The sequence below is a fragment of the Vidua macroura genome, chromosome 7 (assembly GCF_024509145.1).
Source record: "Vidua macroura isolate BioBank_ID:100142 chromosome 7, ASM2450914v1, whole genome shotgun sequence".
Classification (NCBI taxonomy): domain Eukaryota; kingdom Metazoa; phylum Chordata; class Aves; order Passeriformes; family Viduidae; genus Vidua; species Vidua macroura.
In genome coordinates, this window is record NC_071577.1 from 38,660,031 (window position 1) to 38,683,706 (window position 23,676).

General features: G+C 45.8%; 1 protein-coding gene across 8 annotated transcripts in view; it reads left to right on the forward strand.

The window, feature by feature from the left end:
* MBD5 (methyl-CpG binding domain protein 5) overlaps window positions 1-23,676 on the forward strand; it is a 120,960-nt gene that overhangs the window by 92,411 nt on the left and 4,873 nt on the right. For all 8 annotated transcript variants that reach the window (XM_053982139.1, XM_053982137.1, XM_053982138.1 and 5 more), the window contains 5 exons: window positions 384-2,522; window positions 12,561-13,553; window positions 15,223-15,452; window positions 17,765-18,967; window positions 23,100-23,173. In XM_053982139.1, coding sequence (XP_053838114.1) covers window positions 384-2,522; window positions 12,561-13,553; window positions 15,223-15,452; window positions 17,765-18,967; window positions 23,100-23,173 — 4,639 coding nt within the window. The remainder of the gene's footprint in view (window positions 1-383; window positions 2,523-12,560; window positions 13,554-15,222; window positions 15,453-17,764; window positions 18,968-23,099; window positions 23,174-23,676) is intronic.

The following is a 23,676-nucleotide window of genomic DNA, read 5'->3' on the forward strand; positions in this document are numbered from 1 at the left end:
CTGGATGGGCTTTGTTCCTCCTGTCCTCAATAGATGGTGCCAGAGGCTCCTTTTCCCTGCCACAGCCATCCCGCTCCTCCTGCCAGAGAGGGGATGCTGGAGGTGCAGGAGGCTGGAGGGGGTGCTTGGAAAAGGCAAAAGGCAAGGAAAAGGGTTTCAAATGATCCATATTTCTATGGGATATGGAATTACAACTGTGTAGTTCAGAGCAGGCACCGTTCCAGCAGCCGCTCTATGATTGAGGGTTTATTTCTGCTGAAGCAAAAGTTTAGCCAAAGGCTCCCTGAGCTTTTGGGAATATTTTCACTCTCAGTAGCTTTGCCCTGAAACGTGGGACACCGGATTTGCAACCAGTAGTAACTGTTGTGTGTTTTCCACGCCAGGTGCAACGCCAGTAGTTCCCACTCGAGCAGCAACTCCAAGGTCGATGAGGAATAAATCACATGAAGGAATTACAAATTCTGTGATGCCGGAATGTAAGACTCCTTTCAAGTTGATGATGGGGGCATCTAATGCCATGGGTAGGCTTTATGTGCAAGAAATGGCTGGAAGCCAGCAAGCAGAGCTCCATCCTGCCTATCCCAGGCAGAGATTGGGGAGCAATGAACTGGGGCAGAAGTCTCCGTACCGCGGCAGTCACGGGGGGATGCCCAGCCCGGCGTCCTCGGGATCGCAGATCTACGGGGACGGCTCCATCTCCCCCAGGACTGACCCGCTCGGAAGCCCCGACGTCTTCACGAGGAACAATCCCAGTTTTCACGGAGCGCCCAACTCCAGTCCTATCCACATGACCAGGACGCCTCTGTCCCCGCCGTCAGTCATGCTCCACGGCTCTCCCATACAGTCATCCTGTGCAATGGCTGGAAGGACTAATATACCTCTTTCCCCCACCCTGACCACCAAGAGCCCGGTCATGAAAAAACCCCTGTGTAACTTTTCAGCTGGTATGGAAATACCACGAGCAATGTTCCACCATAAACCCCCCCAAGGCCCACCCCCACCTCCTCCACCGCCTTCTTGTGCTCTTCAGAAAAAGCCATTAACATCCGAGAAGGATCCGCTTGGCATACTGGACCCAATTCCCAGCAAACCGGTGAACCAGAACCCCGTGATCATGAACCCCACCACTTTCCACTCGAGTGTCCACTCTCAGGTACCCGTGATGAATGTAAGCATGCCCCCCGCCGTGGTGCCCCTGCCCAGCAACCTGCCCCTGCCCACCGTCAAACCCGCCCACATCAACCATGGCACTCACGTCCAAAGGGTTCAGCACTCGGCTTCGACGTCCCTGTCCCCCTCGCCGGTGACGTCCCCCGTTCACGTGATGGCGCCCGGCATCGGAAGGATCGAGGCTTCTCCCCAAAGATCGCGTTCTTCTTCCACCTCGTCCGATCACGGAAACTTCCTGCTGCCTCCAGTAGGGCCGCAGTCGTCCTGTAGCGGTATCAAAGTCCCTCCCAGGTCCCCGAGGTCAACCATAGGGTCACCGAGGCCATCCATGCCATCCAGCCCTTCCACCAAGCACGATGGACTTAGTCAATACAAGGACATCCCTAACCCGTTAATTGCTGGAATGAGTAATGTATTAAATCCTCCCAACAATGCAGTTTTTCCCGCTGCATCGGCCGGAAGCGGTTCCTTGAAGAGTCAGCCTGGTTTGCTGGGAATGCCTTTAAATCAGATCTTGAACCAGCACAACGCTGCCTCTTTTCCAGCAAGCAGTTTACTCTCAGCAGCAGCCAAAGCACAGCTAGCAAATCAAAATAAACTTGCTGGTAACAACAATAACAGCAGTAGCAATTCTGGACCTGTTGCCAGCGGCGGCAGCACCGAAGGACACAGCACTTTAAATCCCATGTTCCCTCCCGCTGCCAACGTGCTCCTCCCCACCACGGAAGGGCAGAGCGGCCGGGCAGCGCTGAGAGATAAATTGATGTCTCAGCAAAAGGATCCTCTGAGGAAAAGGAAGCAGCCCACCACCACGGTGCTGAGCTTGCTGAGACAGTCTCAGCTGGACAGCTCTGGGCTTCCCAAAGCTGGGTCTGATTTGATAAGAAAGCCAAGTCAAAGCTCCTTCCCCATCAGCTCCATGTCGCAGCTCCTGCAGTCCATGAGTTGTCAGAGCTCCCACGGGAGCAGCAATAGTTCCTCGGGCTGCGGGAGCTCCAGCGGCGCCCTGCCCTGCGCCGGCACCCAGCTGCACCTGGCGGAGCCCGCGCTGGGCCCCGCCGGCGTCGTGGCCCCGCTGGCCCCGGGGCTGCCCCTGCGTGGGGAGGGGCTGCCCTGCCCCAACCCCAACCCCGGCTTCGGCCCCGCCGCTGGTCCACCCCCCTCCAACCACCTGGCGGGGCTCCTCAACCAGATGCAGGCCAGCGGGAGCTGCGGGATGCTCCCCCAGGCAGGAATGGCCTTAGGGAACTCCTTACATCCCAGCCCGGCCCAGGCCAGGCTCCAGGCACCCTCCACGCCAGGGATCCCCAACAGCATCGGGAGCAGCTGTAATCAGACCAGTCCTGAAGCAGGTACGTGGCCTCCCCAAGGGATTGTCCCAGGTTTCCATCCCTGGGAATCCCTGGTGGCTGGTTTTAAATGTTCGTCTCGGTTTGAAAAGCCAGGTGTCTGCTGAGGAAGGCAGGAGCCTCCCCTGAAACGGAAAATGTAAACCCTCTCCCTACAAATTATTATTATTTTGAAATTAAGGGGCTCTCAGGGAAAGATATGGGAATAGGAATAACTGTTCTTTACTAGGAAAACTAAAAATACAAATGCAATAGTACAAAAAAGGAAACAAACCCCTGGCAGAGTGAGAGCAGGCCCTGGCAGCCTGTGGGTCAGGGTGGTGGCAGCAGTGCCATTCCATGGGGGCTCAGCCCTCCTGCAGTGCCAGCTGTGCTTCTGCTGGAGCAGGATCCTGGACAAGGCTGGAGTTTTCCTCTGGAGCTCCAGGGGTGCTGGAGATGGGCCTGGGCTCCCTCTGGGAATGCAGTGGAGAAGAAAGCTGCTCCTCTGGGAATGCAGTGGGGCAGAAAGCTGCTCCTCTGGGAATGCAGTGGGGCAGAAAGCTGCTCCTCTGGGAATGCAGTGGGCAAAGGCTGCTGTGGTGTCCCAGAGTCTCAGATTGTATCCAGGTAGGAATGCTTGGCTCCTCACCCTGGGCAGAGCCTCTCCCCATGGGATGATGGAATTTTCTCAGCCGTGCAGGGACACTCACTGGCCATGAACAGAAGATAATTAATAATTAATGGCCCATGAACAGAAGATAATTAATAATTAATGGCCCATGGACAGCAGAGATCTCCTGGAGGGAGGATTGGTTGTGGGAGAGACAAAGAAAAAACTGCCCCATGAACAGCAGAGAACTGCCCCAGCTCTGACAGATGGTGATAGAATGCACACATATCTTACAGCCCAGGACATTATTCCTTGTTAAACTTGGGTTCATCTCAGTGAAAAGTGCACCTGGTTCATGCTGAAAGTCACATACTCAAAAAATAAAACAGAGAGGAAAAAAAAAAAAAAACAAACAGTGGTAAATTAAAACATGTCTCCCTTTTTCTGGACAAAACCATCCTGGCCAGCTTCCTGTGACAACTCTTGCTTCTGCTAATGTTCACACACTCTGCATGAATAAAATCCATTCACTTCTGGACATTCCCACACCTCTTTTGTCACTTCTCCAAATAAATTGGAGTTGTTTTGCAGCCTGCCCTGCTCCAAGCCCAGAGGGTTGTGGCTCACCTGGCAGTGCATGTCCAGGTGATCCATGAGTTCTTTCCTGCTGGAATTGAAGAGGTGGTGTCAGAGATTGGAGCAGATCCTGGGAGTACCAAAATGTCCAAAATCACCCTTCTCAGGGCCAGCAGGAGGGAATGCCAGGCCTGTGTTTGCTTTTATTGAGGTAATTTTACTAAGATGGTAATTAAATGGTTGAATAAACAGTTGGAGGAGTGTAGGGAGAGATTTCCTGGTTTGTTCATCAGGGACGATTTGGAGAGGAAATGGGTTATCATCTCTGGGGGTTTAAAGAGAAGAAGCAATCAGCTCAAAAATGTGAATTTTATTGACTGTTACTGGTTGAACAGAGTATTAGAAGATGGCAGTGGTGTAAATTTCTGAAGTGCAATGAAAACCCAAGTCTCCCCAAAGTGTTCAAGTGGCCTCTCATTAACCCAAGCAAGAACCTGCTCTTCATTCCACAGCTTCCTCCTTCAAAGTGGAATAGAATTCTAGAAAAGCTGAATTATAGTCAAATAATGTTCTACTATTGCTCTGCTCGTGCTTCCTGATGACTTTTAAGGGTTTCTCCCCATCCCTGGCATAAAAAGATTTCATTTTTCTTGCCTGGAGTGGTCACAACAAGCAGCTCTCAGTTCTTGCTTGGCTCGTTTGCCTTGTCATGCTGGCACAGGGGCATTTCCTGCTGCAGCTTCTGAGACTTTGCCCTGAACAAAGGTGTGGGATGGCCTTGGGAATTCACTCCCTGTCCCCCTGAGCACAGGACACAACCCCTGGGGCAGGAACCCTTTGCTCCCCACCTTGGCTGGGCTTTCCGCCGCTCCCAAAGGCTCCCGTGGTGTTCATCAGAGCCTGTGCTTGTAACTCCACTCAGCTCCAAGCTGAATTTCCCCCCAGAAATGCAAATGTAACAGAACAAATGGGTCAGAGCCCTGAAGGAAGGTTCCAGCATCAGCTGGGTTCTCATCCCTGTAGGAACAGGACTTGGGGCATAACCCCACCTGGAGACTCCTCCTGCCATTCCCCCCACCAGGGATGGCTCAGAGGGTTGGAGGCACAGAATTCCAAAGCTTCAAGTGACACTTTTCCCCTTTATCTAAAAGATAAAAGGTAATTCCATGTATTATTGTTATTATTACTGTTCAGAAAAATAGGACTTGATACTTAGTGATCATTGATGCCTAGGCAAAGGCTGGAAAATTGGGAAATGTTCCATTCTCTGCTGCTGAAGGAGTTGTTCCTTTAGTTTGGTGCTTGCAGAATACACAGCCTGCATTTAATTATTTACTGACTATCTGTGGGGAAAATAGTAAAGGTAAAAAGGCTGAGATACATTCCTTAAACTTTACTACAACATCAATCTCATTACATAGTTAAAACAATTAAAAAATAACAACTCACGTCTTACCAACAACAACCCAATATTTCTTTGTTACAAAACATTTTAAAAACTTTCTAACCAATAGCATATTACTAAAACTTACAGATAGTTACTCTAGCCAATATTATTATTATATTATATATTAATATATAATTATATATTAATATTTTATTATTATTATTATTATACAATATTATTCTAGTCAATCACTAAGAACACACACTTATTTAAAACAATACTTACATACTTTCTACTAACAATACACAGTACTCCACTATTAAACTTAAAACCTTCTATCTTAAACATATTTTTCTGCAATCATAAAATCTATCTTAACCAAACCTAAAACTATTATTTCATGTCCTTACTTACTGTACCATTACAACTTTGCTACTTTCAAACTTCTCAACTAACTAGAAATTCTTTACTCTTCCTTTTTCCAAAACCTACTTCCACAACTTTCTGAATAACTTTTTACCTCCATTTTCCCCACAAATATCTATGATAAAGCCTGGAGAATGTTTTCTTCTTTAAGGAGGTTGTGTTATTTTTGTTTTATTCCCTAAAACCTTCACTGAGCCTCTTGCTGAGCCCTCCCAGCAGCACAGGGCTCAGGGGTGAGCTTTAATCCAGAGAGGGGAATTCTGTTGGATTTCCAGGAGAATGGGAATGTTCTTTCCATGAGACTCATGTGAAATGTTGAGTGGTTTGTGGTATAATAATATTTTTTAAAAACAAAAGTGAGTTGCCAGCCTGCATCCAGCTCTGTAACAAAACTGGGGAGAGGAATATTGGGATTTGTGCTCTGTTAGTTTTGGGGCTGGAGCTGGTGAAAGCCCCTGTACACTGAATTTCCAAGAGCAGTTCAGCAGAGGAAGATGTCTAAAGGAACCTCTCACATTCCTATTTCAGTTTGTGGCTTGTTTTTTTTTCCCTTTGTTTTGAAGTATTTTAATTGCTAAATCTCTTTCCTGTGTCTGTGCCAGCAATTCAGAACAGCTCCTCCTCAGAAATAGCTCCTGAGAGAAAAAACCCTGTGAATCCCCACAATTAGCTGGTTATTGCCCAAGCTTTTAATTATATTTTAACCACATGGACCAAGTTTTGGTATTCCAGCTCTTGTTTTCTTCTTCCACAGATAATATCTTTAGTTCCCAGGTAATTTTCAGGGTGTGTGTGGTGGAATTTGTTCTTTTCATAGGTTGGAACTGCATCTCTGGGTGATGGATTTGATTGTAGGGTTTTATTTATTTACCTTTTTCTTGCTGGTAACGTGTGGTTCACGGGGTAGAAAATCTGTGTTTGAGTGTTGAACATTCAACATCCAAATCCTGCTAAGAAAGGATTATAAATATCCATAAATATCTATATCCATGTCTATAAATATCATAAATATCTATATCCATGAATATCCATAAATAATGGGATGGATGGAAATGAGTGAAAATATTTGGGAATAAAAGCTCTGGACTGCTGAGAAGGGAAATTAAGGCAGCCTCAATAACCACAGCAATTAAAGATATCAGTGGTGTCAAATATTAACATTATAAAATAGGGGAAACTCTGGGTCTAGAAGTTAAGAAGTAACAAAAAATTGGCAGATTTGGAAAAAAAAAGGCTGTAATTCCTTCCCTGAAATGGGAATTTTTCCTGGTGAAATGCACAGAATAGAAATAGTAAAATAGAATTAAACGGGGAGGAGCACAACACCAATCACTGAGGGTGAGGAGAGGAATTTGTGTTAATACAGCCAAGAAAATTGGGGATGGAACATGGTGCTGGAAAACAAAAACCCCAAAAGAAGGGGCTTGGGAGGCTTTGATTTAATCACCTCAGTGCCAACTGTTGAAAACACAAATCAAACAAAAAAACTCTGCATTTGCTTCCCAAAATTACTTTATATAGCCTAGAATTACCAAATCAGAAGAACTTGTGGACTCCAGGGTCAGAAGAGCATCTGACAACTTTTTGGAACTTGTTGTGTCTGAGAAAAAAATTCTTATTAAACTGGAATCACCCCTGGACAGGATGGCAAAAACCTCCTTTTCTAATTATAAAGCAAATTTAAATATCCCATTGATTTGGGGTTCATAGAAACATCCAGAGGGACTATAAGGATTATAAGGAATCACATACTTAAAACTATTATTTAAATTTAAAAATTAACTTAAATTTAAATTAAAGTTACTTCAATTTCCAACTTCTGTTTCCCATTCTTATTTCTAAATCGTAACTTATTTTCCATTGTTATTATTTTGGGGAGAGGAAAGTGATTTTTTTTCTCCTCAGGTAAGAACTGTGAAGAAATAAGGGAAATGTTCACTCCTTGCTTGGACACAGCTTGGGGTTTTCTGGTGTTGTTTTACCTCTTAAAATTTGAATTTGCCAACAGTTGACAATCTTTCAGTTACCTGATTGATGTTTTAACTGCCATGCAACTTTCTAGGATTTTATAGAGATAAAAATCAGGGAGTTTGTAAAAAATAATAACAAATTAATGTAGAAAGATGAGTCTTATTAAAGATATTATTGCAAAGAAAACCCGAATTAATTCTGTGGGATTTCCCACACATATTTAGCTGAAAATGGAACCAGTGGGCAGCTCCAGCTTTTGCTAGAGGGAGGAGTGGAATTATTGGAGGAAATAATGCTTTTTACTGAATTTTTAACTTCCCAAATTCGCAGTGGAGTGTTTTCCTTCATTTGCAATGCATCTGCCACAGCTGTGAGTGGGAAAATCCTGAATTCCTGCTCCTGCACTCATGTGCTGTTGTCTTGACACTTTTCTGCTCAAACGCTGCTCTGCTGACAGCTGAGCACATCCCCACAGTTTTCCTCCAAGTCATTTCCAACCCAGCAGTGCTGGGAAAATGCAGAAGTCACAGGAGATGTGACTGGGGCAGGTATCAAATTCTAAAAATTAAATTTAAAAAAAACTAATTTTATTAAATTTTTTAAAACCCTAATTTTATCAAATTTTTAAAAACCCTTAATTTTATTAAATTTTTAAAAACTCTTAATTTTATTAAAATTGTGAAATCCTAATTTTATGGACTTCTGTTGTCATATAAATAGTTCTGGGCTTTTTACCCTTCCCCCAAAATTTTAGGGGCCAAGATTTCAGCTTTGTTGTAAATGCAAACCCCCCCTCGTGATCGTGGAGCGTGGTGCACAGGAATTATGGGCAGGCAGGTGAATATTTCCCAGCAGAGCACATTCCATGGCCGGGGCAGTTCAGGATTTTAACAGGTTCTGATGGGGATATTTGATTTCTTGGGCCATTTTTGGTGATTTCTGGGCTGTCTCAGGGCACTGCAGGATCTCCAGAAGGAGAACGAGTGACAGCAGTTTGTGCTTGGCTGCTGAATTATGGTTTCTTTGGAATTGGAGGCAGTGTAAGAAAGGAGATATCAGATAAAGATCTTAAATGTTTTCCATTCCAGAAAGAAAAGGGGGAATAGAATTGTCAAAGTGTGTAACTGCTGGCTCCAGGTGTGCAGGGGAGGGGTGGAATAGGGACTTAGAGCAAGAACTCCTGGTCTGGATCTCTCAGGACTCTGAGGCTGTGTTTTCCATCAGCACTTCCACTGGGAAGGGAAGGCTCTGGAAATCCCTGATTGAACAATCTCCCCAAATGCAAACTCTGAGGGTTGATCTCTAATTTGGGATTCCTTCCAATTTCACCCCCCTGTGGCAGCAGCTCTGGGACACCTCGGGCGTGGCTGGGTGAGCCCAGGAGGTGTCACAACCTCTTGGAGCTGTGGTGGTAATTAAAATGCCTTTAATTGTTCAATTTTAAGTGATCTTCTGTGCTCTCACACCCTCCTGATCTCAGGGTCAGCTCTGTTCACCCCCGCTGGGGGTTTTGAGAGGATCCTGCAGATTTCTGCTGCCTGAGCTGGGCAGGTGCACCAGGAGGTGCTGAGAGTTGAGTGAGGAGTTCCTGAATGACCAAGGAGAGGAAAGGGAGATTCCAACAGGGGTTTCCAAAGCTCAGAAAGTTCAAAATTAGAAAAGCAGCCAAGAAAATATCCAATCTAAGCAAAGCTGGCTGTGGTTTTCATGGATGTGCAGAGAGAGATTATTTACAAAGGAGGGACAGGACACAGGGAACGGCTTCCCATGGGATGGGAATTTTGGGATGGAATTCCTGGCTGGGAGGGGCTGGGCTGGAATTCCCAGAGCAGCTGGGGCTGCCCCTGGATCCCTGGAGGTGTCCAAGGCCAGGTTGGATGGGGCTTGGAGCAACCTGGGACAGTGGGAGGTGTCCCTGTCCATGGCAGGGGTGGCACTGGATGGGATTTAAGGTCCCTCCCAACCCAAACCAGTCTGGGATTCTGTGAAAAGCAAGAACTGAGAGGGTGGAATTGATACCATTCATTTGTGCTCAGTTCTAAAAATGTTTCAGGTGGTAATGGCTGATGAGCAAGTTCTGCACTTCCATTTCTCTCCACACACCTCTTTTAGTGAGTATTTTTTCCCCACAAATTCCAGCACTGTGTTTTTGAGACTATTTAAATATTGGGATGTGTAATGGAGAGTTTCTCACAGGGAAAAGAGTTATAAAACAGCACTTGAAATATTCTTCTCTAATTAATACACTCTAAGTGCAATCCTTTTGGAAAATCATCTATAGTTAGAAAGAACAATTCTGAGATATTAATGATGAAAATCTTCCTCTCTGATTTCTTTATTTTAAGTGAATCTTCTTGAACACAAATTGATTCCCTAATACCCATTTATTTTCTTGTCCTTGCTTAAGAACACCTGTCAAGCAGTGCTTTAAGAAAAGGAACACAGCTAAAATCCACACAGGAAAATGAACCTGCTCTGAAAAGAAAGTAGAATTAAAAATGCTCATAAATAAAGTCAGTAATAATTTAAAAAAATTATATGCTATTTATTTACTCCCAAAACATTTCTTTGACCCAGTAAGGAAACAACAGCTCTGCTTTTTCTGCATTCTGGATATTTCTTCTTTCCACTGTGTTGCAGAGAGTTCATTTTTCTCAACAAGTGGCAGAAGAACCTTTGGCAGAGTGTGGCTGCAGGAGCTGGGCTTGCCCTGGGCTTTTATGGCTTTTAGTCTGGCTCCTTCATCCTTTTCATTCTGATTGTTAAGGACTCTTTGCTGAACTCACACATGCTTGTGTTCCCTGCATCCCAAATATCCCATTTTTGTGGAACTGGGAATTCAAGTTGGGGTTTCCTTTTGGTGTTCAACTCCTGTTTGTATTTCTCATCCAAAACTTCCCAAGTGTCATTGTAGAGCTGGGGGTAGGCACAGAAAATCCTTGGGTGGTGGAGGTTTGGGGTTTTGGAGTTTTAGGGGTTTTGGGATTTTGGAGCTTTTGGGGTTTTGGAGTTTTAGAGGTTTGGGGGTTTTGGAGCTTTGGGGGTTGGGGTTTTGGAGTTTGGGGGTTTTGGAGTTTCAGGGCTTTTGGAGTTTGGGGGTTATTGTCATCATTCTGTCCTTTGGTCTGGGATCAGACATTGGGAAGCTCTCACAGCTCCAGATTCCAGTGAAAATGACTGCATGGATGCCCTCATAATTGAATATTGACTTGTTGGGATGGTTTCTTGATCTCTGGTGCCACAGAGAAATTTGTCCCCAGCTGCAGCTGTAAATTCTGTAAACACACCCAGTCCAGGACTCTTCCAGCCCAATTCCTGCTGTGCCAGGTTGGACAGAAGCTGGGGGGGAATATTTATTTGTGTTTTATTTTCCTGCTGAAGTCTGGCTGCTCATCCCCTCTCTGACTCCCAGTCTGGATTGAAATAAGGACACATTTTCTGCCTCCTACTCAGTATCCATCAAGACTTCTTTTCTCCTCAGGAACAATTAATTAATTAATTAATCTGGAAAAAGGTGTTGAATGCACTTGGGACCTCTCAGAAGATGGGGGTGAGAAAACAGAGCCATTTCTCCCCAAAACCTGGCAGCAATTTTCCAACTTTGAGATTTGCTGCACAGCAAACCCTCTTGCATGGGGTCAGAATGGGAAACAGGAGCAGGAATAAATTACAAACAGAGATGAGGAAAATACCCAAACCAGATTTGCTATTCAGGAGAGTTCTCTTGAATAATTTCCTCATGCCTGAATTAAAAATCTCTCCATGTGCTCTTTAACACATCCAAGGGGGAGTGGTACAACTGATTCTTCCATTGGGAATTTCTTAAATCTGCAGGTTGGTCTTTGGGACTTCTCATGATTTTTTAAATCCTTGGGGCATTAGTTCTAAATACTATTTCTAAAATTTGATTTTTATTTTTTCTATTTATTTTTTTTTTTATTTCTAAAAATAAACGAATAAAATTAGCTTCTTGTGAAGATGCAGGGTTTTGACCCTCTCACCCAGAGTGGGATTTGCTCTGCTCTACAACTGCACTTTGCTCTCACCTCACCTCACCTTTTGTTACTTCGTTATTTCATTTCTGCTCTGAAACATGATAATGGCACTGGGAGAGAGGGGTGAGATTTGTTCTCTTGAGTTCAGGGCAGTGCAAAGTGTTCTGTGTTCATTTTGTACCTCTTGGAGTTGTCACAATGTTACAGCAGTTAAAAATGGTAATTTTAGTTTAAAGTGATGTGAAAGATTGGCTCAGTTCTTATCAGAGTGTGCTGGCAAATCCCTTTCTAAAGAGTATTTGTTCAGAAAAATGGGAATTGATATTTTGTGATCATTGATTCCTTTCAGTCTCTCATCCTAAGAGCTATATGAGTGACCACTGTCAATTCAAAACTGCCTCAAGTAGAAAAATAATAATAATTTCTATTTCAGTTTTGCTAAAAGGGTATAAAGATACCTACATAAACATTTTTACTCTTTCTTTGTAGCCTTCTCATGATAAATTTTGCCCTTTCTTTTCATCCCAAGTGACGGATTTTACACCACCCCAATTTACATTTTTCTTCTGCAAATTGTGAATTACCACTGACCTGGAACAGTCTCATCATACCATGTATTTTCTTTTTAATTCAGGACTCCAGAACAATGCCTTAAATATTAATCTAAAATCCAAAACCCTGTGAATGAATTGAAACTGGAAGGGGATCATGGACTCAGTGTTTCACCCAACATCATTCCTGTGATCCTTCTTCCTGGTGGTCAATTCCAGCCTGGTCCATGACTAATTCTATTGAGCCGTGGTTGGGTTTGGGTTTATGCTGTTGAAAATCTGTGAGTTTATGTGAATTAATGCTGTTAAAACCTCTCACCAAGAACTTTAAGGGATGTATAAATGCCATAATCTCCAAGGGGATGTGGCACAGAGTGTCTGGAGCATCTCATGGCAGATCCATTGCTATTTTTCGAGTGCTCCAGTCTGGATCCCCCAACCCCTTTTTCCCGTGGCTGGTTGGGCTGAGCCTGGTGCTGTGTGCCCTGCAGGTGTCTCCCAGCAGGCAGCACCCCGTTGATATTCCTGCTTTTCCCATTCCAGGGGGTTTGGGCCCGTCGTCATCGATAGCCATCGCTGGCACCAGCCAAGCTGCCATCACCAAGACCACGTCTGTGCTCCAGGACGGTGTCATTGTCACCACTGCAGCTGGGACCCCTCTGCAGCAGGGCCAGCTGCCCATGGGGGGCGAGTTCCCCTTCGCTGGCCACGAACACTCGCTCCACTTCCCGCAGAACAGCTCTTCAAACAACAACCTGCCACATCCTCTGAATCAAAACCTCCTCAATTCCCTGCCTCTCTCTCTGCCGGTGAATCAGCAACATCTCCTAAACCAGAACCTCTTGAACATCCTCCAGCCTTCAGCAGGAGAAGGCAAGTCTGAGGTGAACCTCAACCCTCTGGGTTTTCTGAACCCGAACGTCAATGCTGCTTTAGCGTTCCTCTCCGGCGACGTGGACGGGCAGGTTCTGCAGCCCGTGCACTTCCAGCTGCTGGCAGCCCTGCTCCAGAACCAGGCCCAGGCAGCTGCCATGCTCCCCGTGCCATCCTTCAACGTGACCATCTCCGACCTGCTGCAGCAGCAGAACGCCCCCGCGGCCCCGGTCACGCAGCTGCCGGCGCCCCCCGAGCCCCTGCCCGAGGGCAGCAGGGTGGAGAACCTGCTGCCCGCCCCCGTGCCCGGCTTCCCGGGCACCGACCCCGCTCCCAACCCCCTGCTCCTGCCCGCCGCCTCCGGGGCCTCGGCGCTCATGGCCCTGAACCCGCAGCTGGTGGGGGGCGTGCTGAGCTCGGGCGGCCACCCCGAGGTGGCCATCGCCACCTCCTCGCAGGCCACCACCACCACCACCACCACGTCGTCGGCGGTGGCCGCGCTGTCGGTGTCGGCGCTGGGCGGGGGCACGGCCGTGGTGTCCATGGCAGAAACGCTCCTGAACATCTCCGGCGGCGCCGCCGGCGCGCCGGGGCCCGCCAAGCTCAACAGCAGCTCCGTGGTGCCGCAGCTCCTGAACCCTCTCCTGGGCACAGGCCTGCTGGGTAAGTGCAGTTTCTTGGGAAAAATCAAACCCGAGCACGTGTGGGGAGGGAGAATTCACAGAATCACCAGGTTGGAAGAGACCTTCAGGATCATCGAGTCCAGCCCAGCCCCAACCCCTCAGCCAAACCCTGGCACCCAGTGCCACATCCAGGCTTTGTTAAACACACCCAGGGATGGGGACTCCACCACCTCCCTGGGCAGAACATTCCAGAACTTTATCACCTTTCTGTAAAAAACTTCTTCCTCATATCCAACCTCTATTTCCCTTGAGGCTGTGACCTCTGGTTCTGTCAGTTCCTGGAGAAAGAGCCCAACCCCAGCTGAGCACAGCCACCTTTCAGGGAGTGTAGAGAGTGCTGACCTCACCCCTGAGCCTCCTTTTCTCCAGGCTGAGCACCCCCAGCTCCCTCAGTGGTTCCTCACAGAGTTTGTGTTCCCAGCCCCTCTCCAGCCTCGTTGCCTCCTCTGGAGGCATTCGAGCATCTCAAGGTCCTTCCCAAACTGAGGGCCCAGAACTGGACACAGTATTTTCAGATTCAGAATTTCAGATTCTGGTTTTACCTTCCTTTCTTTTCTTGGTGTTGTTGGAGCTTGCTCGTTGAGCAAACGCAATCGTTCTTGTAAGAAATTAAAATGGCGTTCTGCTTTCATTCCTTAATGTCTAATATTGATCTTGGAAATTATTAATTCTGCCACCTAAACCTGCTAAATCCACCTGAAAATTGTGTGAGCAACCGGATTTATTTCATTGTTCAAGGAGTGGCAGCTCAGGAGCATCCCTGGGTCAGCTGGGAGTGCCTGTGGCAGCGCAGGGTTAGCAGGAGTAGCTGTGCTGGAGATGACAAACAATCAACATGACAAAGCAATTGATGAAAAACCCTTTAAATACAAAGTTTTTCCCTCCTGGGTGATGATTTTTCAGTTATTTTTACCGAAAACATATAATAGAGTCAGTGCTCCTCTGTTGGTAATCTACTCCTGGTGAGAATTAAATAATAATTAAATAATACCTCACCCCGACCTAAATGGCCACAGTGAGCTCAACCTACTTGGCACTTTCCATACAAAATACATCTAACAATGACTTTTCAAATGGGAATTTTAAAGAAAACACAAGATACAAATTTTAAAAAAAAGAAACAAACTAGAAAATGGATGCATTTTAAGCTTTATTATTTCATAAAGTCAGGTTCGACAGTGTGGTTTGGTTTTTTTTTTAAGAGGTAAGACATGCATGTAAAGTGAAATTTTCATGTAATAAAAAATGTTAATTCAACTTTTACTCTAGAATGTAAAAAAAAAAAAAAGAGTTCTTTAGAGTGTTGTGTGACATGGCTGAGCCAAAAAGCCTTTTCTCCTTCACAGCTGGTGAAGAACTCCTTTTGTTTGGGGTTTAAATGTTTGTCTCATTCTCTCCCTCTCCCCTCCTCATCCCCCTCCCCACCCGTGTTCCAGTGAGATTCCAAGGCCTGGAATTTCCACAGAAGCTCCTCCTGCCATCCCTGCTGTCCCAGAATTCAGGAGAGGTGGCACAAAAGAGCCAGCACTGGAGAATTTAAGGGCAGGAGAGCCCCATTCCCAGAGGATGGAGGGAGCAGGGTCGTTTTCCAGAGGTTTTTTGGCACTCAGGGAATTGCTGAGTGGTGTTTGCCTGTGCTTGCCTTGCAGGGGAAATGTCATCTCTGAACACTGCTCTGAACAACCATCAGCTCAGCCACCTCCAGTCACTCCTCAGCAACAATCAGATGTTTCCTTCAAATCAGCAGCAGCAGCAGCAGCAGCAGCAGCAGCACCTTCTCCAGGGCTACCAGAACGTGCAGGGCTTTCAAGGCCAGCCCCAAATTCCTGGCCCAGCCAACAACCCAAACCCCATGGCGTGTCTGTTCCAAAATTTCCAGGTAGAAAACAAAATTAAATCAATATTCAAGCGAGTGTGCAGCTCTCAGGAGGTAAAATTCCATCCTCCAGACTTTGGTGGTTTTTTTTTTTTTGTTTTTTTTTTTCCTGATTAAGACAATATCATTTATATAATTACATTAATATAAATACATTTATTACATGCAATATATTCTTTCAGTAGCTGATGGGTTTTGCAAATCAGGAACATTTGTTACTGAAATTTTATCCCTTTCTCCTTAGGAATTTGGTTTAGTTGCTTTGGAAAAGTTATGGTGCATGTATTGAAAAAAAGTTCCTCTATATGCTGACAATCACTGTAGAATTTTAACAAAACTCTTTTCCATCCCATAAAAACAATCCTAAATTCCTGTTCAGCCCATTCTGATAATTCAGCAGCGAGAAATAAATACTGATAGCACTTTGCAGTAATTAGAACGAGTAATTAGTAATTAATAAGTTGTTCTAAGTGACTGTGTGCACCAGTCCTCTGGTATTCCCACTGAAATGGGATGGAAGAGCTGTGATGGGGATTGTGCAGCCTGGAAAAACAGGGATGGGAGTGAATAAACAATGACAAACTGAGCAAAAACGAGACTTGCCCGCTCTCCACGTAACACAATTATTCCTAATTCAGGTTGGGTATCAACAGAGCAAAACCAGGTGACAAACCCAGGTAGGAATTCCTCAGTATTGCTGGAGAAGTGCAGGTGTGAGAAGGGAATGCAGGGGGGCAGGAGGAAAAAGGAGCTGGGGAGAAGTTTCCCTGGAAAATCTCAGTACTCAGCCTGTTCCCTCTCTTGTAGGAATTCTGGTCGCTTTAGCCCAGTATTTATTTTTTTTTGTGTCACATTTCCAGTTATATAAATAGTCACAATAAGTAGTTAAAGGGCTTTTGGAATATTTTCCCTGTGGATTTTACAGTTTTTGTTGGAGTGCTCTTGTTGACATCGTGTTCCCTGCCTGTGGATGTGACAAGGAGTAGGAAGAGCTCAGGTGGTTGAATCTGGAGGTGCCAGTTTGCTGTGGCTTAGTGTTGGTTTTCTTAGTTTTAGCTTTCAAAATCTTTTAAAAGATTTTATTCTATTATTAGTCTCAATAAATAATAAAATACAAAAAATATAAATCTCAACACTATTCTATTAAAAAACAACTTATTTCTTATTTACAATACATTATAAATATGTTTTAACTTACTAACTTTTACTACACAATATTACTATTATTTCTAACACTAATCACATTTTCCCACATTTTCTTACTACCATACGTCTTTCACAATTCTAATTCTCTAAAATATCTAATCTTTTTACAAAACCATATATTAAAACTTATTCCTAATTCAATCTTTCTCCCAACAATATCATCTCTATTCCATAGACAATGATCTTAAATCAACACACCTTATCTCAGTATTTACATACAAATATACAAAACTGCATAAACTTTCTATCAAATTTTTATTCTCTATAAATCCATTTCTGGGGACTGGAGATCCCATGGGAAAGGCAGACAGCAAAGGGAAAAATAGGATTGTGGACCAATTCCAAAAGCACGGTGGTGGCATTCAGGAATTCATTGAGGAGCACACAGGGACAGAAGCAATGCTGGGGTCTGGGAAGGAAAGAAAAGGAATTGAGAGCTGGAATCAGAGGTTGTGGAGTTGAGGTCTCTCCTCCTCTGGAGATGCACAGACCCCACCTGGATGTGATCCTGTGCTCCAGCAGGATTAGATCAGCTCAGCTGGAGAAGAGAAGGCTCCTGGGAGGCCTCAGAGCATCTTCCAGGGGCTGGAGGGACAGGACAAGGAGGGATGGGTTCAAACTGCCGGAGGGGAGATTTAGGTGGAATGTTGGGAAGGAATTCCTGGCTGAAAGGGTGGGCAGGCCCTGGCACGGGGTGCCCAGAGAAGCTGGGGCTACCTCTGGATCTCTGGAAGTGCCCAAGGCCAGGCTGGACGGGGCTTGGAGCAGCTTGGGACAGTGGAAAGTGTCCCTGCCTGTGGCAGGGGTGGCTCTGGGTGGGCTTTGAGGTCCCTTCCCACCCAAACCATCCCTGTGCCTCTGTATCAGAAATACTGACCTCGGTGAAGTCCTTTAGGACTTGAGAGAAAACAGGAGCCTGCTGACACAAAGCCTGGGACAGAGTCTTGTTTTCCTCTGAATCAGGCCTTTAATTGTCTCTCTACCTTGTTCAGTTTGTACCTGGTGTATAACAAAAAGAAATGTGCTGTAGTGAGCAACCACAGAGTTTATCTGCTGAAATCCAGCTGGAGTTCAAACAGCAATTCCCATCTTGTCCCTCCTTTCCCCAGGTGAGGATGCAGGAAGACGCCGCCGTCCTCAACAAAAGAATGATCACCCAGATGGGAATGGCGCCGGTTCCCGAGAGCTCCAACACTCTCCTTCCTCCCTTCCAGGAGCCCCCCTGCGACCTGCAGCAGAGACCTGACCCATCCCTGGGCCAGCAGGCCAAGGACAACCCCAACGCCGCCGCCGCCGCCGGCGACGCCTCGGTGGACGCCATCTACAAGGCGGTGGTGGACGCCGCCAGCAAGGGGGTGCCGGTGGTGATCACCACGGCCGGCTCCAGCTCCACGCAGCCGAGCCCCATCCCCGCCCTGAGTGCCATGAGTGCCTTCACAGCCTCCATCGGGGACCCCCTGAACCTGTCCAGCGCCGTCAGCGCCGTCATCCACGGCCGCGGCGCCGAGCACGAGGGGCGCGGCCGCGGCGGCCGCGGCGCGCGGGGCCCGAAGAACTCGGAGCACGGCAAGAGTTCCGGTGAGGGGGACGGCTACGAGTATTACAAATCAGCCACTTGTAACACGCCCAAAAAGCAGTGGGAAGGGGAGCAGAGCCCCGTGGGGGAGATCAGCAGGTGGAAATGTGAGGAGTTCCTGGAGCACTCCGCCCATCTCCACAGCAGCCCGTGCCACGAGAGGCCCAACAACGTCTCGGCGCTGCCGCTGCTGCAGGGGGAGCAGCACCAGGCCCTGCTGGCACAGCGGAACTGTCAGAGCGAGAAAATGCTGGAGGAGAATTTCAGGTATAACAATTACAAAAGAACTATGATGAGTTTCAAGGAAAGACTGGAGAACACTGTGGAACGATGTGCACACATCAACGGGAACCGCCCGCAGCCCAACAGGGCCTTCGGGGAGTTGCTCAACACTTCCAAACAAGACCTGATCCTGGAAGAGCAATCTCCCAGCTCCTCCAATAGCTTGGAGAGTTCCTTAGTGAAAGACTACATCCATTACAATGGAGATTTTAATGCCAAAAGCATTAACGGGTGCGTGCCCAGCCCCTCGGATGCTAAGAGCATCAGCAGCGAGGAGGACCTGCGGAACCCCGAGTCGCCCTCGTCCCACGAGCTCATCCACTACAGGCCGAGGACGTTTAACGTGGGCGACTTGGTCTGGGGCCAGATCAAAGGACTGACTTCCTGGCCTGGCAAACTTGGCAGAGAAGAAGAGGTTCACAATTCATGCCAACAGAACGCTGAGGAGGGGAAGGTATATTTCTGTCTCTATGCACATCTCTCTCTCTCTCTCTCTCCCCCCCCACCGGCGCACAAATCAAAATTTTGTCTTTATTTTGTCCCTTTAGCAGCACAAATGGCTTTTTTTCTTCCTAGCTGTAGCTTGTAGAGCTGAATTTCCCCTTCATTTCCTGCCAGGGCCATGAGACAGGTTAGATTTGGGCTTTGCTAAATGATTTTTTTTTTTTTTTTTGGTGTTAACAAAAAGTGGTTCTCACTTACGTGGTGTGTTCAGACAAATTCCTGGCTGTGTCCAAAGCATCTGATGCGGAAATGCCTGAAAGTGCTGAAACTGCAGAAAGGAGAAGTGGCCTCATCAGATTGAGGAATCTTTAATGAGTGAAATCTTGCTGATTGACACACACTTCTCACAGGAAATGCACACACATTTCCAACTCTAAAGGAGGTTTTGATCATCATTTAGTAATAAGGAAAGTGTTCCAATTTTCTCTTTCATACTAGAATTCTTCTTTTGTGTCAACAAATCATGTGCTTGTTGGGGAATATACAGGAAATGCAGTTATCAAGGAGTTATTGGTAATTTTATTATGAAAAAGTATTCCCAAATCTGGTCTCCACTGCTTGTGTAACATTTTATCTTTGTAGTTCTTAAAAAATGCTGCATATCTTCCACCTATAAATATTAAAAATTTTAAAAATGCCTAAGCAGAAGGGGGAGAGTTAAGGAAATAGGGGTTTGTCAGTGACACAAAGAAATCAAATCACTTAAAACTGAGGAGAGTGGGTTGGACCAAAGTGTTCTTTCCCCAAAATTCAGCCAGGAGCAGATACCCAGAGGAGAGAAGGGACAAGAAACTCATCCCATCCCACCCCTGCCATGGGCAGAGACACCTCCCACTGTCCCAGGCTGCTCCAAGCCCTGTCCAGCCTGGCCTTGGGCACTTCCAGGGGTCCAGGGGCAGCCCCAGCCTCTCTGGGAATCTGCCAGTCCCTCCCCACGGAGCTGTAAATCCTGGGTGTTCCTCCACTGTGGTTTCACCCCCAGAGCAAGAGAACTTCAGTCTCCCTTGGCAGGTGAGAGTGCTGAATATTCCAGAGCTTTCCATGGTTTAATCCATCCCAGCCCAAACCAGGAGAGCGTTTCAGAGCTCATCCCTCAGGAAGCTCAGACCCCTGAGTTACAAGTCAGGTTAGGAAGTGGAGGCACAGGAGAAGATCACAAACTTCTAGGGATGAAACAAAACTGGAAGAATTCCATGTTCAATATCCCTGTCTGAGTCAGGAGCACAGGAACAACATTGCCATTCCCAGTGTGCTTTTATGGATTAACAGAATCTGTGTGTCCAGGTCTCTGTGAACGTTTAATAGAAATGAAAGGTTTCTTTTTTTCTAACTTGTGTAAAGAGGGGAATTTTCTCACCTTTTGCATTCCTGAGCAACTTCATGTTTCCTCCCTAATCTGGGGATACCAGAATGTGCTGTTGGTTTCGTGCAAACCTCCTTTGCTGTGGTGGGATTTCTGTGCATTGTATGGGAACTGTGGGATGTAAAATCCAGCGGCACTCTTTTTACTGGATACTGAACACAAAACCAGGGAAGCAGATCCTTGGAATGCTCACAGCAAGGTGGAGACCACTCCAAGTTCTCCGTGAGGGATTCCCACATCATGGATCACCTCTGGCATCAGATCACCTTGAATTAATCATTTTAAATTTAAATATGAAAATATGAAAGAAATGCATCTAATTCCTTCATCAAGAAGTGTGGGGTGAACAGCCATTCCAAAGGGCAGGAGTTGAGGGTGGAAGGGGGGATACACAGGGAAAAACCCACACCAGACCAGAAGAAATCACCTGGAAAACCACAAAGAAACACCCTTGGAATCCACAAAGGAACACTCTTGGAAACCAAATGTTCTTCAGGAATTCTGCACCAGCCCATGGTGGGAGTGACCTGCAGCACTTGGGAAAATTCCTTCTTTTTCTCTGGAAAATGTCTTTTAAAGTCTTTGTGTAACCAAATGTGACCCTCCTGTGTTACATTAATTTGCTGTTGGGATTTGTACATTCTCTGGTCTTTAGATTGTTTATTACTTGATTTTTGTTTCCATTGAAAAGACTTTGGGTATTTAATGGGATAATGGATCTGTCTGGGGGATCCAGACAGGAGAAGGAGGAATATTGCATTTCCTTTCCTTGTTTTTTGGCTACTGGAAATTAGAGGAGCCCAAGGAAGTGCAGCAGAAATTTCTGGGAAGAAAAGGAGCAAGCCTGAGTCTAATCCCAAACCAGAGGAGTTGTCTCTCATTAAGCAATTAATTTGATTATTACCCACCTTGGTTATTATTCATCACCTAAGCACGACCAGGGCAATCAAAGGTTTTGTGGGAGCTTTTCATGGTGAATTTTACCAGGGCAAATCCTGCTCTCAATGTGACTTTCCAGGAGTTAAACTGGGCTGGTTAAACTGGGCTTTTCTGGTGCTGCAGGTAGAACAGGGAGGATTCCTCCCATGTGTGTGATCTTGTGTTGATATTGATGATTATTAATTGTTATTTCTGTTGGAGTTGCTTTCCATACCCTGTTTTGTAGCAATTTGATACTTCTTACCAAAAACCCAACTGTTTTTTAATGTATAACCATCACAAAATGCCAATAATGAAGATTTTTTTTTTTGTTACTTTAAGAGGTCCTTTGCTTCCCAAACATGATATTAATTCTTGATAACATTATTGACATTGAACTTTGCAATTTCTCTCCTGGCAGCCCTTGGCAGTTTAGATAAACATTTCTATCACAGATAGGGATAATTCCTTTTTTCTCATGTTTGTCCTTAGAAAAGCTCCCCAGGTGCTGAATTTCTTTTCAGTTTGTCTTCTTCCAAAATCCATTGAGGGGAGGGGTTATTGGAAATATTTGCATTAAAAGTGAGCAGGTTTTGAGGGAAAAACACTACAATTTGTGGCACAATTGAATTTATTTCATAAAAATTGAAATCTCAGCTCCTCAAGTGCAGATTTCTCCATTAATGACTCCTGGAAGTGCCTGGATCAGCACATTCCCAATTTCTTTAGCACAGGTGTGACTTCAAGACATTGAAATCTGGTCTGAATGTGTAAGTTTGGGCCTTATTTCGAGAGATTTTGGCAACTGCTCACTCTTTACCTCCACCTTGTTGTGTCCACACGTCGGATCTGTGGTGAATATAAATTATTCAGGAATTGGAAGGCTGAACTTGGAGGGAATTTGCATTCCCACTTCATTTCCAGGTTGTGTATAGGCACACACTCCATACATTTGTATTTATGGAAGATGTCAAGGAAGATGTAGCAAAGAAACAGGAACTGAACCATTTCTTTTCTTTATGTTGATGTGTTCTGAATATCTGATTTTGTTGTTTTTACCAGCAGGAATGACTGAGCCAGGTCAAAATATTAGAGTGATGTGGCTTCATGTTTTGAGATACAAATGATGAAATTATAGAGATGTTATAATTAATTTTCTGCTTGTATTGTTTACACTGGGACTTACTGGTGCCCACACAGTGGTTGAAATTGCTTCAATTTAAAATATGCAAGATTTAAATTCCCAGTTCTCTTGAGCACGTGCCCAAATTCATCCCTGATCGCTAGAGACAAATACAAAATAATTAAAATAACTGATTTTAAGACAAATAAGTAAAGCTTTGTGAAGATTCCTGGATTCAGAAGGATTTCCTTCTGGAATGGGAATGAATTTGGCCGTGCCATGAGTTGAGCAGAGACCTGGAATTCCTCAGGAGCTGGCAGTGATGGGAACACTTTGGTGTAAAAATGAGATCATCAGTCCCAGGCACTCAGAATTCCAGGTGTGCATTCCAAGTGTAAAATCCATGTGGGAAAGCAAGTGCAGAGTGAGACACTCTACCAGCACTGCCAAGGAAGATCTTTAAAAGATTCTTCTCCTCAGTTTTGTGCCATGAATGTCCCGAATTTGCGTTTCTGTTGCCGCTGGTGAGAAATTGCAGTAATGGATAAATGTGGGAGGGGTGGGCAGCTCCAGGTGCTGTTCCTGCCCTGCTGGAGGGGGATCCCAGGGCTTGGCAGAGCAGGAAAGGTGGGATTTGCTGCTCTGGGTAACGAGGTTTGGTGTCCATCCCTTCCCCAGGTGGAGCCGGAGAAGCTGAAGACACTAACGGAGGGGCTGGAGGCGTTCAGCCGCGCCAGGAAAAGGAACAGGAAGTGAGTCCATCCTGCTTCCCCACCAAATTCCAGTCATTCCCTTCCTCTGCTGCCCTTCTGGGGCAGCTCAGCCAAACTGAGGGGTTCATTCCTTGGCATTCCTCATGTTGGGTCTGGAATCTGAGGGCGTTTCGAGTGCATCTCCTCTGTGAAACATCCAAGTGGGAGCTTCTGGTGGCATAAAAGCAGCAAAAAGGTCATCCCATCAAAATTACCCTGCCCAAACCAGACTTTTTAACCAGACCTGGCCTCCTTCCTTCTCCACGTGACAGCTGAGCACAGGGTTATCCTGAGAAATCCCCTTTATTCCCACTGCTGAGAAGGGTTGCAGGATTTGTGGCTGAGCTCTGGCTCACACCTGTGTCAGCTGCTGGGCTTTGTCCAACTTCCACCTTTTAGTGATAAATACCAGCATAGAAAAACTCAAACAGCAAATATTGGGCCATGAAGCATCAGGATGGGCAGAAAGAGGAAAATTACTGATTTTTTTTAGGGAAAAAAAC